The 13316-nt window shown below is 43.4% G+C and overlaps 1 protein-coding gene across 16 annotated transcripts in view; it reads right to left on the bottom strand.

The window, feature by feature from the left end:
* Positions 1-13316, bottom strand: part of NARS2 (asparaginyl-tRNA synthetase 2, mitochondrial) — a 49037-nt gene that overhangs the window by 19119 nt on the left and 16602 nt on the right. For 8 of the 16 annotated variants that reach the window (XR_014932027.1, XR_014932036.1, XM_015852450.3 and 5 more), the window contains exons 6-7: positions 12244-12344; positions 271-403 (exon numbers count right to left, since the gene is read on the bottom strand). Coding sequence is in view for 12 of the 16 variants with exons in the window: in XM_015852450.3 (XP_015707936.2) it covers positions 271-403; positions 12244-12344 (234 nt within the window). In the remaining 4 variants the exon portion in view is untranslated. Of the gene's footprint in view, positions 1-159; positions 404-5162; positions 5229-6209; positions 6313-12243; positions 12345-13316 lie in introns of those variants that run through there. The other 8 variants (XR_014932020.1, XR_014932023.1, XM_085509587.1 and 5 more) reach the window with 2 other exon arrangements.

The following is a 13316-nucleotide window of genomic DNA, read 5'->3' as shown; positions in this document are numbered from 1 at the left end:
TTTATCCATCTTCTGGCTGTATGCAGCCTCCCGTTCAGAGCAGATTTCTGCTTTTCCCTCTGTTCTTTCTTATATCTTCCCTTCCCAATCCCCTTGTTGGCCCCACCTCTGCTGACCAAACCCTGAACCTTGGGATGTGCCTGTGCAACCCTTCCTCACCTCATGCATGGAGAGAGAAGCTGTGACCTCAGGATGGGGGCAATAAGCACAGCTGAGGGAGGAGCGGGGAGTTTGGACACTGGTTTCCCATAAGCAATTGGAGGTGCCCACCTGCATGATGTCTTGGAGGCTTTCAGTAAAGGACAGCTCAGCCTCCACCATGTAGAACTCTGCCAGGTGCCGGCGACTCTGTGAGTTCTCAGCTCGAAATGTGGGGCCAAAGGTGAACACACGGGTAAAGGCCCTGAAAGGCAAGAACCAAACAGGTCAGGCCCAGCAAACAAGCATAGGAAAATCCCATCTACAAGCTCATTTTTCTTTCAGGATCTAGAAATACTCATGTTTCCATTTTACCTTTGACCAGCTTAATGATGCTAATGTGTACACTGCAGCTACATTCCTTCAGTGTGGTGGGAAGAGGGGGGATTCACAGCCTTCCATGACTAAGTGAGGTTAAACAAAACCTGTGCAGTTTTCACTGAACAACATTTACACCCATGGTCCATTCTGCAGTATCAGGTGAAGGGAGAAGCACCAGCCATGCTCCCCTCATCCATACCTCTTCACACCAATCTGTCTGCAAGGTCTGACATCTCTAGGTACGACGACATCCCAAAGCATAGCAGAGAAGAGACGGTCCTGCTGCTGATGTTATAGGACTAATGTTAGCACTGCGAGGGTGCTGGTGAAGCCCAGCAGGATGAACATATGGTGTAAAGCTCGCAGTCTCCTCTAGTGGCAAGATCTAGGTTCATCCCTGAAAGGGCCTTTGAGAGAATGGATTGAGCTCCTTTCAATCAGCTGAGAATGGTTCAGCTATACATGGTTCCTACAGAACACACCTTACGCTGAAGTAACCAATGCATTTTTCCTATTATGAAGTCTTTCCTCCAGCAACACTCTGGGAAGCCCTCTGGTCTCCCCTCTAGTCATGTTGAGCTGATTACAAAGGACCCAAAGGCCTTTTTGATGATCCCTTCCTAAAAATTCTTTGTAACAAAGAGCAACACTCCTTTCAAATCTCACTTCAACTGTGGGGAAACTGCACTCCAAGGAATGTTTTTATATTGCAGGCTACAAGAAAGCGGACTCCTGGACATCTTCAGCTTCCCAATCAGACCCCATGGCAGTTGTCTGGCAGGGGAGGCAAACCATGAATGGGGGAAGAGACAGAGATGTTTCAGAAGAAAACATGAACTGTGCAGCAGATCCCTTCAGTACATGCCGAACTTGTCATTATTTTTAAGAGTTGACAGTGTTTAGGGGAAAAAGGACATAATCAGTAGAGATCAGGCACAGTTTAATGCCCATGAAAGGACCTAACTGCAGGGGGTTGGCATTTGACTTGTATCTTCTGCTCAAAAAGGATGTTTACTAGGGATTGTGCACAGGTTAAACTGAAATTTAAACAAAAAATGTTACTAAAATGCTATGCTTTTCCTTTACCCTTTAAGAAGGCATCTGTGTGGCAAACAAAGGTGCACTCATGTTTTGGTTCACTCATCTGTTCCTTCATATCACACAACACATAAAGGTTATGATCAAAAGCAGCAGCACTTTCTTCTTCCTTGAGCTGTTAGCTGTATACACACTAGAAAACAGTTCCTGGTCAAGATTTCAAGTACATAACCTGCCTGTAAACTTATTCTCCCCACTGGCTGTGCTTTCCCCATTCAAACAAATACAGTTTGTCTGCTTTCAGAACCCTCAGCTCCCACTCCTGGGTTCCGCCATACATGACCAACACTTCTGATGCTAGCACCAGATTTTGCAGCAAAGCCTTTTATCCAGGATCCCTTTCAGCATGCCTGTTTTCCCCATGCTTGATAGAACATTACTGTGAACTTAAGCCCTGCCTTGATCATCCTCCTTCAAACTGCCCTTTGCTGAAGCATCTATAAAACCTTCAGTGATGTCTGAATAAGTGATATTCCAACACCATTGCTCACTGCACTGGTCAGTATTACCTCATCGGTTCTTTGTGCTCTCCCATCTGGAGCCATCTGTTGTCTCAGGTTCTAGAGAAATGCATGTTCTCCCTCACACCACCTCTTTTCTTTTTCCCCTCTCCATGTTCCTACAGCACCTGGGACAACAAAGTCTTGGATCCAAAGCTTAAAAGTCTCAACTGCTATAGCAATACAAACAACAAACACGAAACAATGACTCACTCAGCCAAAATAGTTTAACGCTTAAGCCTGAACTGGTCAAAAACTGTTACTTGCTATGGAGCTTCACAGGACACAGAGCTTGGCCTGCAGTGGGAAACACAAGCTAGACACACATTTCTCAAGGTACAAAGCACTGACATGTAACTTAGCACAGGACACTGTAGCAGATTACAGACTCCAGCAATACAGACTACTATGAGTACTCTGAACTGTCCTTATTTCTTACTCCATAGCAGCCCAAACGTGATGTCTAGTTATTTATCTTCCAAGGGGCTTGCTGACTGCAAGCCATCTGAAAAAATAACAACTACTGCTCCAAGATGCCACGTGTGGTCAAACACTCCACAGCCACAGATGGATTTTGCACTGCTAGAATAAAGCCTCTCTGTGTCAGACATCTGGGGGAGGATGAGTGCAGAACAGCTCCCCCAGGAACTGATGTTCAGCCTCTTCTCAGCTCCTGCCACCCTGCTGGGACCAATCTCCTCCAACACACACACAGAGCAGCACCTACATGGATAAAAAACACAGCCCTGAAGCTTCATGGACTGTTCAAGGTGCTCAACAACAGCAACAATAAGGATATAAGACATTACATAAATGCAGGCTATACAAATTTGACCTTTAATTGTTCTTCAGCTGCTATTACGAAACGTGTCTTCAGTATCACACCAAGCATGTATAAGTACATTAGAAAACTGACACTAGAGCTGGTTCTGCTTCAATCTTATGGTACCAAGGGCACTTTGTTCTGTATGCATTCAACACCTAACTCAATGGAGCCTCAGTCCAGGACTGTGCCTCCCAAGCCAATAATTAATCATTTACATTCCCCATCCTCTGCAAGATTTCCTCCAGCATTCAAAAATAGCTTGAAAATACTGGCTCAGCATCCAAAACACACCTAGGTCAAAAAAAAAAACCCACAACAATCTGTCGAGCCCTTTGCTTTACCTAGTAAAGGCAGAGCAGTATAACATCTGGAATTCTTGCTGTCCTTTCATCTGCTACGAAAGCACAGAAGAGAGTCTTTGAAATGAGTCCCTTTGCAGCCAACCTCACCCAGAGCTCCAGATCAGAGCTCTCTGGTCAGCAAGTCCGAGTGCATTTATGCAGTTTCCAGATGCTGCTGGCTGGGGTTGAAACCAGAAGGTAGCACAGAGCTGCTTAATTAATCGCTCCCCTTCTGGGACAGCATATTCTCTACCCAGTTTCCTGGGCTAATCTGAGAATTTAAGTAGGAGGCCAAGAGAATATCCACTATGTTCCCCAGGAAAATCCAGGGCTCCATCCTGCAGAAAGCTGAGCTTGCAGCCCCAATCCAGCCAAGGGCTCAGGTACCTCTAAGTTGCAGGCTCACAGGAGTCCTTCTGAAAGCAGAAATCAGCACATGGACGCATTGCTGGAGCACTGCCCTCCTCTGCACTGAAAGACACTTAGGGGGAGGCTGTGTTTGTGATTGCCACCTGTAAAATACCCAGGAAGGGAGAAACTTCTTCCTTCTGCAAGCCTATGTATTACCAAAATGCTCTACAGAAGGAGTCTCCCCTCCCATGCAAAGAACTTTACGGTATGCAGAATGAAAACTCATTTGATTCAAGCTAGTTGACAATTCATTAGTAAGGCAGTGATAGAAATCAATGGAGAAGTATAAAGTATCTGTGCCCAAAGCTGCTTGAAATCATCCTTTTAATTAAACTCGCACAATGTTTGTAGGCCTGAGTATCTCTGCCTTCCTGGCAATTTTTACACTGCAGTTCAAATATAATTAATTGTGCTGATGGTTCCCAAGCCAGGAATGGATTGAGCTTCTTCTTCTGAGCCAGGACTTCATGCTGTTTCTGAGGTAATAAAGACTTATTTGTGCTGTCGAACCAAGGGGATCTAACTCTGAGCAAGGCAATTAATCAAAAAGATGCAATTCCTGCGCAGTCAGCTTACAGCCTATGCCAAGGTCACACCACACACTAGTGACACAGTTGGAGACAGAAGCTGGTTGTTGTGACTCAGGGCTAAGCACTAAACCACACCAGCATGCAGCTATTTTTTTCTTCAGTGCCCTCATTCTCACCCCAAAATACTACAGGTGCCTGCTTAACCCAAAATACAGCAATTACTCCAAAGAGGTTTGTGGTCAGGAGTTCAGATGTAGGGTGATTTGTGCCAGTTCTTATCGTTGGCCACAGTGAATGACCCTTCTTCTTGTTTGAAGAGGAGCTGGAGACACTGAGCTCCTAAAGATGCTGGGGAAGTACAAGTGCTCAGCAGGTTGAAGAATCTGTGGTTACAGGACAGTGTTTTACATCGTTGATCTGAGTGGACTATGTTAAAGAGAAACCACAGACACAAGTATGTGTTTTTTAACCTCAATGTAAAACTAATATTCCCATTACTGTTGTTTGGTGGTTTGGATTTTGTGCAGTCAAAATGTTCACAGTTTTGCTGGAAAGTCAGCAGAGGAGAAATGCATTTTATCCAGAAAAAGATGCTGAAAAAGGAGTTTTAAAGGATTCCTCACAGAATGTGCCACTTCCACCTGCCTATGATGAAAAGCTGCATCTTGACAGGGGCTTTTACAGCAGCTTGTGAAGCTCAGGCCTGGGCAGCAGAGCTGAGGTGCTGAGCTCTACGGTTCCAATTCATGCTGTGACAAGATGGGACTGTACTTCCTTCTGTAGGCAGTCAAAAAATAAACACACACATTAAGAAAAAATTATATTGTCTAAGTTCCCAGACAGGGATTGGGAAGTGCCAGACTTCCACCCCAGCCAGCCAGCAGCAACACAGCAGTTTCCCTTGCTGTGACTTCCAAAGGGCAGAGTCCTACCAGAAGCTTCTCCCCAACCACGTCATCTGCTTTGGCTTCAGCAGCAAGGCTCCTCTTCAGGCCACCCATCTCTGCTTGACAAAGATCCAGGCACAAATGAATGAACAGCAACGTGATCCATACTCCCCAACTATCTGATACAGCACCCCACACTTTCCTTATGAAGCCTCACTGCACACCTAGGCTTCCTATTGTTACTTTACAGGTGGCAGGATAACAGGGGTAAACTGAGACACAAAGCAGTTAACTTGGAGCCATACAACCTCCTCCACTCCAGGATCAAAGATCCCATCAGTCTGGGCTCTCTGCCCCTTTATGAGTCTCTTTAGCACTTTATTCTCTTGTTTTGTTTGAGTTTGGTTATTATTATTTCTAATTTAAGTCAATAAAGCAACCAATTAGCAACGATAACTTGAGATGGGCTGATGAAAGCCACCAAAGCAGTCCAGCATTTATTCAAATGGTTTTCCATGCCCTAGATAAAAGAGACCCTCCACAAAGAAGTGATACAAAACGTACCACGCATTTAAATGAAACAAGGTCCAAAGGTCTCTTTCAAAATGTATTCATCCCAGTGACTCCAACTCTAAGTAATAAAAATACATCACAACCATGGGAAAAAAAAAGAAAGCAACTGTGATAAATCCTTTTTCTTTCAGAGTGGAAAAATCACATATTGTCTATAAACTGCATTTTAATAACTTTAAAGAGGACTTATTTTTGTCAGCTTTTTCTCAGCTGGACACTGGCTCTCCCAGCTCCACAAATATGAATGACAGCCAGAAACCACATTGGTGGGTGCATCACTGCATAAAGAATAGCATAGCTGAAGCCCCACTTGAAAGTTTGGGTGAGGCTATTTAAAATCTGCAAGGCCTCAAGATCGACAGTGATAAGTAAATAATTGTTTTAAATATAGGTTTTAAAAGTTTAATGCAACAAAGTTCAGTCGACTATGAAATATCCATCTCCATATATTCTGCTTCAGTGCAATGACTGCAAACCTTTGAAGAAATTCAGTGTGCATACTATTGTTGGATTTGTGGACTGACCTTAAGGAAAGCTGAGAGAGCAAAAGGAGATGGAGCTGTCTGCCTTAATGCCTTGTACTGTAGCCATTTCCTTGGGCGTAAAATCCTCCCTGGGAAGCAGGAGCTGCTGGAACACAGGGTATGTTCAGGATACTAGCAAAAATCTCTTCTCCAAAAGAGCAGTAATGCACTGGGACAGGCTGTACAAAGAAGTTGTGGAGTCACCATCCCTGGGGGTGTTCAGGAACCAAGAAGATGTGGCACTGAGGGACATGGTTCAGTGGGCATAGAGGTGATGGGCTGATGGTTGGACTAGAATATCATAGAATCACCCAGGTTGGAAAAGATCTCCAAGATCACGCAGTCCAACCATCCACTTATCACCAGTATTTCCCCACTAAACTACATCCCACATCTAAATGTTTCCTGAAACACCTCTAGGGATGATAACTCCACCACCTCCCTGGGCCATTCCAGCACCTGACCACTCCTTCAAAGAAGAAATTTTTCCTAACATCCAACCTGAATCTCCCCTGGTGCAACATGAGGCTATTCCATCTTGTCCTATTGCTAGTTACACAGGAGAAGAGGCCGACCTCCATCTCACCACATCCTCATTTCAGGCAGTTGTAGAGAGACAAATCTGGATGTTTGGATCTGCTGACTCGGATCCTGAAGCATCTACCGGTGCTTTCAATATGGGTGACAAGATGTTCAGAGGGCAAAGGATTGAGGAGAGGTACAGAATAGGTTACCTTAGCTTAGCTAGGAGGACCTGGAATTTTGGATGATGATGCTTTTCACCAGGTCAATGCAAAACCTGTTCTGATGCTACCTGCACATTTTTTACAGCCACACAAGGAAGTAAAGAGCACAGTCCAAGACATTGCTGGGACTACACTCAGCCCTACATGCGTGGATGGCTACAGCCATCTGTCAGCACATTCCCTTTGCTTCCTCTCCCAAAAATGTGGAGATGCAGAAAGGACCAAGGGGGTATCTTTGTAAAGCCCTTATCAGCCAAGCAGCCCTAGGCACTCTACAGTACTTTTGCACTGGGCTTCCCAGTGATACAAAGTCATTAACAGTCACTGCAGCAGTCATGTAGCAGACTGAAGCATGCAGTAATTGATTAAAACCAGAGATGTCACAGTTGCTTTTTATAGCTCAAATTAAGTGGCAGCTTAATTAATGGAAGTTAGCGTGCTAATTATAAGAGTCTGTGTTGTGAGTCAGACTCAACTGTTGCACAAGAAATGTCAGAGATTTTTTTAAAGGGATCCAATATAAATAATTACACTTCTATTTGTTAATTTTTAGCAACAGGAATGCTATACAACTGGACATCATTCTCGCAGCTGCATCTGAAAGTATTTCAAATAATACAATGTAGAGCAAATATTTGCTTGAGGTCAATGCAATTTTTTTCCCGTAATTATCAAGTCATTTTGGAATCAAATTTTAAGGCTGCATTTGCCAAACTGCCAAAAGAAAAACCACTTTTACAGGAGTAAGGCTGCATCTTTTTGCAGCTCTGCAATATCTTCTCAAACATCAATCCAAACAGACAGCTCTCTCTCACCGCTGCTATGAAAAGCAGTGAAATGGTGACATTTTTCAAATGAAATCAGTGCAATCTTCTGAAACCAACAGGAAATTCATGCTTTTAGCTCTCTGCAAACTCAGGTAGACACAGCTAACGTGGTCTGAATGACTGAGATTTTCTTTTAGAGTCTCTCTAAAACCAGAAAAGCCAGTTGCAGGATTGCAGATAAAATCTGGAATTAGAAGGAAACCAATAAAATGCACAATCACTTACAAACCACGAGGATGTGTGTAAGGAGATGAGAGCAAGATTAATTATGTTTCAACTAAACCAAGTTTGATAATGAGACGCTAACAGGCAGATGTCAATGCAAAAGGCCAAGAATGTGGCTTAGGCAGAAAAATACAACTACTAGGGAGAGATGCTGAACTGAAATTGAACTAGAGGTGGCTCATTTAGATGGTTTTGTGCATGAGATCAGCAAAGAGAAAAACGGGAACAAAGTCAAGAATAAACTTAGAATGACAGAACAATTCAAGCCGGTAGGGATCTCAAGAGGTCACTAGTCCAACACCCTGCTTAAAGCAGGGTCAGCAAGAAGATCAGACCAAGGTTATCCGGCCTTCCTCCAGCTCTGTCTTGGAAAATCCCTGAGGATGCAAACTGCACAACCTCCCTCAGTAATCTTTTCTGTTGCTTGACTGATCTCTTCATGAACTTTTTTCCCTATAACCATTCAGAAGTTCTCACAGCAACTTATGCCCATTTTCTCCTGCCCTTCTGTCACTCATTACTGCAAAGATTCTATGATTGTCTGCTTGATAACCTCTTTGCAGGTGTCAGTAGGCTCCCAGAAGTTTGCACCTAAGCCTTCTGCTCATTTGTAGGGAAACGAGATAAACAGGAGATGAGAAACCTACTGAGGGACTGAAGAGAGAATAAACAGATTGAGGGAGAGCGAGAAAGGAGAAAACTTAATCTGAGATTTAGGAAGGGGGTGGCCTCCAGAGCTATCCAGAAGAGCAACTCCAATGAAACTAACGATGCAAAAGGCAGAACAGACAGTGCCTGATACGGAATGAGAGGTCAGGACAACCAGAGCAAAACAATGACGTAAGCTATTAGCAACAAGGCTGGAAAGAAAGGAGCAGGTAGATCTTGTGGGAAGTTCAGATGAGTGAAAGGAGAAATAAATGAGTAAATACAACCAGTGAGCTGTGCTTTTTGGCAACAGTTGGTTTTGGCTGCCTGCAGCGTGCCTCTGAATCATCAGCTCTCACAGACCCTCCAACCTAGTTCCAATACCCCAAAGGGCCTTTATGCTTACAGGAGGTTGAGGAAATACCACAAGGACCAGTGACTTCACAGCAAACCAGTGACATTTTAAACCAGTTATTGGGACACACACAGTCCTGCAAACCTCTAGCCACAGTGTTTACTGACTCATCTAGGATTTAAAAGGCTACAGAGATGTGTTACTGAATAAAGACTTTTTGGAGACCTCAGTCAGCCTCTAGATTTATAGCAGCTGACAATGATTCAGACACGCTGAGCAGTCAACCTAGATGCCGTCACTGCAAATGAAATGAGAAGTTGTGCCAACTAGGCCATTCTTGTCACGCCGAGAGACAAGACGAACTCCTCTGACCTTGCCTTCAATAACAAGTATACACAGCTTAGTAGATGGTCAATAAATACAGGAATTCCTTTTTTCTCCTTTTCTTTCAGAGGAAAAGGTTCAAAACCCCCAACTCATAACTGCTAAACTGAGCTCTACTTCTGTCATCAGAAATAGCACCATAAAATAGAGCCCAGGGCTCTGGACAACACACAGACATCATGTCCTAACAGTGACACCCCACAGACTGCAAATGAACTCTCAGCAAGGACAGCAGAAGGCTTGGGTCCAGACACATCTGGTAAGTCTTCCCATATGGCCCCTGCCCAGACTTTTCCAACCACAGCTTGCAGCCTGCTTATGAGCTCTGAAAAGCTAAAAGTGAGATCCAAGCAGACATGACTGTCTGCCCAGTTGACTTTCTGATCCCTAGAACACCCCATGGAAAAATTCCTCTCATACCTGTCTTGCACCACCCCTGGTTTCTAATGGGTTTGTGCAGGATCTGCCTCTGCACTCCCATTTCCCACAGCACGTCAGAGCAGGAAACAGGCCAAGACTGGATGAGGAAGGGTCTGCCTCCCAAATATTTCTACCTTGGACTCCTCCCACAAATTCTCATGCACCAGTTGTTCCTGAAAATGGTACGACTGAAGCAAGTCAACACTTGTTTAAGCAAAAGGGAATTACTGAAGAATAGTTCATTTTCTTGGCCATAAGTGAAAGAAAGGGTAAATTTCATTGGATCAAATCTAAAATGCACGATTCTTCACCGTTATCACTGCTTTGTTTACTAGGAGAGCAAGAGTACTTCCATTTTGACCAAGGGACTCTCACATTTTCATGCTTTGAAAGCATCATGAGAACAAGTTTGCCTGCCAAGCCGATTTCATTACTACTGTGCACTTAATTATTTGATTGTGTAAGAATCCTATTCACAGACTGATAGCTGACTTTCTTCACACAAGAAACCAGAAATAAAAACCTTCTCAGTATCTGAAGGGTTTCACAGAGTTAAGATAGCTCACATCTCAGTTCCACAGCAAAACATCACATGTTTCTGCATCTAGAAGCTTGATCTATTTTTGAAGGCTGAAAGGATACAACAGCACTTGAGTTCTAGGTCTCAAAAACTCCCCATGTTTAAATAAAATAAGAAGAGTGGGTTCACAGAGCAGCTATGCCCCATTACGAATAAACACCACTTATCTACATTTAGACAGCACTGGATCCATTTAAATGCCTGTAAGAACAGCATGTTACTGTCAAACAAGAACACGAAGCTGTAATACAGTGTACTGCATTCAGAAGAGTATTGATTTTTTTTTGCCCATCCTTACAGAGCAAGGTGCACCTGAATGACAGCAATGGAAAAAATAGTTAGCAGGCAGGACCTGCACCTGCCCAGCTGAGCCTTCTGCTCAATCCCAGGGCAGGCTGCATACTATTTAAAGGGAATAGACTGATGTACGAGGGTGAGATTGTATTTCAAGTTAATCATTACAATCTATACTTTTTCTTTGCACTTATCTGATTTGTGGAATTACGTCTTTCAATAAAGGTCACAAGGCATGAAAGCCAATTAAGTCTAACACGTACAAGTGGGTGTCATCCCATCTTCTTTCAGGGATGCAAAACTCTACAGTTAAACAAACCTCATTATCTTGTCTCAGATAATGGCTGAGATGACGCATCAGCCTTTGGCTGCCAAGTGACCTGTGTGCTTCTGTCACAGCAGCCAGGGCACCACATGAGAGCAAGTCAAAAACATCCTGTCCATTGAGAACCTCTGGCTTGAGTATTTTAGCAGATCCCAGCTGTCTAGGTGGTCTGAGATACAGCCTCACAGACAGAATAAACAAGGCAGAATACAGATTTCTAAAGAAACTGCTATTTTTATTTGCAGGCAAAACCTGAATGACTTCACTGCAGCTATTTACTTACCAGCAGTCAACTACACTCCACAACACTGATTAAACGGAAAGCAGCTAAACATTTATTATATGGTTCTCAACACTGGAAATGAGACATGGACAACAACTTACATTATGATTATCAGAAATATTCATTGGAGTCTCCATGAAAAGGCAGGTTGTTCAACTTCTAGCCACGTTTCCTAAAGCTAGGGTTTTATTCCCCTTGTTTTCAGGAGACCTGCACCTAATTAGTTACCTAACAGTTACTAATCACTTCCAAAGTAGCTCTGTTTCCCCTGTGAGTGCATGTCAAACCCCCTTGGCAACGCAGAAGACACAGACCTACCTGATCTGTGATAGGCTTTACCAGCAATTCAGCTGGCTGACAGCAACTTGGCTGAAGAACCACATGTGAGAATAACTCACACTGTAAGCATTCAGAGAACTTTGCTTTCAAATAAGGGATGGTTCTGACTCCATCTGCTTGATAAACTAACTTAATTTACTGGGAAAACTTGGTGTAGATGAGCATAACATTCCCTAATCAAAGGGAAAAGTGGCTCTGACAGATTATGTTTAACATACTACAACTATAACTTGTTGAGGAATATGATTTAGCTGGGAAGTATTGGTAATGGTTGGACTAAATGATCTTCTAGGTCTTTTCCAACCTTGATAATTCTGTGATTCTGTGATGATAACAAACCTCTTGTCATTCCTGTAAGGATTATGTCTGCATCCAGCATTCCCAATCCATACCAGATTCCTAGCAACTAAAGCTAATTCATAGACCAGAATCAAAAGGAGCTCAGCTTTCACCTACATACACTGACTGACCTTTCACATCATCATCTGGGCACTGCTGCTCATTTTCTTTCTGGTGCACGTTGCAGATATATAACATGTAACAATGGGGGACAACTGCCAAATGAAAAGATATCACAGATCAAACCAAAAACGTGTAATTTTACTCACCCTGCCATCACTTCTAAATGGAGCTGGCCAGAAACTGTAAGGAAGGTGGGCACATTAAAGAAGTGGTTCTTTTCTGCAGATTCCTTTGCCTCGTGTGATGTCTGCAAATCAAAAATCCACACATTAGGCTATCAGTGTTTGAATAAAGATCACAGCCCCCCACTTCTTTTTCTTCCTCCTAAGAACTTACATCAGAGTCCACCCAAACACCTCTGAGAAGCAATACAACAGTCATACATGATGTTACCCATCTTTGCTCAGACAACTAAAAGGCTCTACAAACAATTCAAACAAAAGACAGGAAAACAAAAATAACCCATGTGAGACTTCTGTTTGTAGGTGTTTGAAGCACCTAATGTGGCTGCATAGTACCAAGTCATACACTAAGCTGGAAACAAGACAGTTCCCCACTTCCACTTTCAGCGATTTAAGAGGTTATGAGTTGTAGGTATCACAGCTTACAGAACAAGTGACCTGTTGCACATTCCACCTGCATCACTATGAAAGCTCAGATACGTCAACACAGAGGAAAAACAAACAGTTCTTTCAGATATGGCTCAAAACAATGGGGATTATAAGTTAGATTCAGGACAATTAGTTTTTTCAGTTCAGCTGCAGAGATGTAACTCACTAAGATGACAGAACTTCACAGGGTCTGACCATCAGCCCAAAACTTCTCCGAACTTGGGAGAAGGTGGAGAAATGACATACCATGTCTCTAGGAAATAAAAACACACAGAATGAAAATCCCACTGGATCAAAGTGGGAAAAAATCAAAATCAAAGTCAGGCTGAGGGAGCTGAGCTTGTTCAGCATGGAGAAGAGAAGGCTGCAGAGTGACCTCACTGCAGCCTTTCAGTACCTAAAGAGAGCCTACAAATAGGAGGGGAGTCAGATCTTTGAAAGGGTAGATAACAGCTGGACAAGCGGAAATGGTTTTAATGTCTTAAAGGAGGGAAGATTTAGGTTGGATGTCAGGGGGAAGTTCTTTACTGTGAGAGCAGTGAGGTGCTGGAACAGCTGCCTAGAGAGGCTGTGGATGCCCCATTCATCCCTGGAGGTGTTTAAGGCCA

The sequence above is a fragment of the Coturnix japonica genome, chromosome 1 (genome assembly GCF_054131305.1).
Source record: "Coturnix japonica strain WE chromosome 1, WE-NBRP24, whole genome shotgun sequence".
NCBI lineage: Eukaryota > Metazoa > Chordata > Aves > Galliformes > Phasianidae > Coturnix > Coturnix japonica.
Note: the sequence above shows the minus strand (reverse complement) of the source record. Positions and strands in the feature narration are given on the sequence as shown.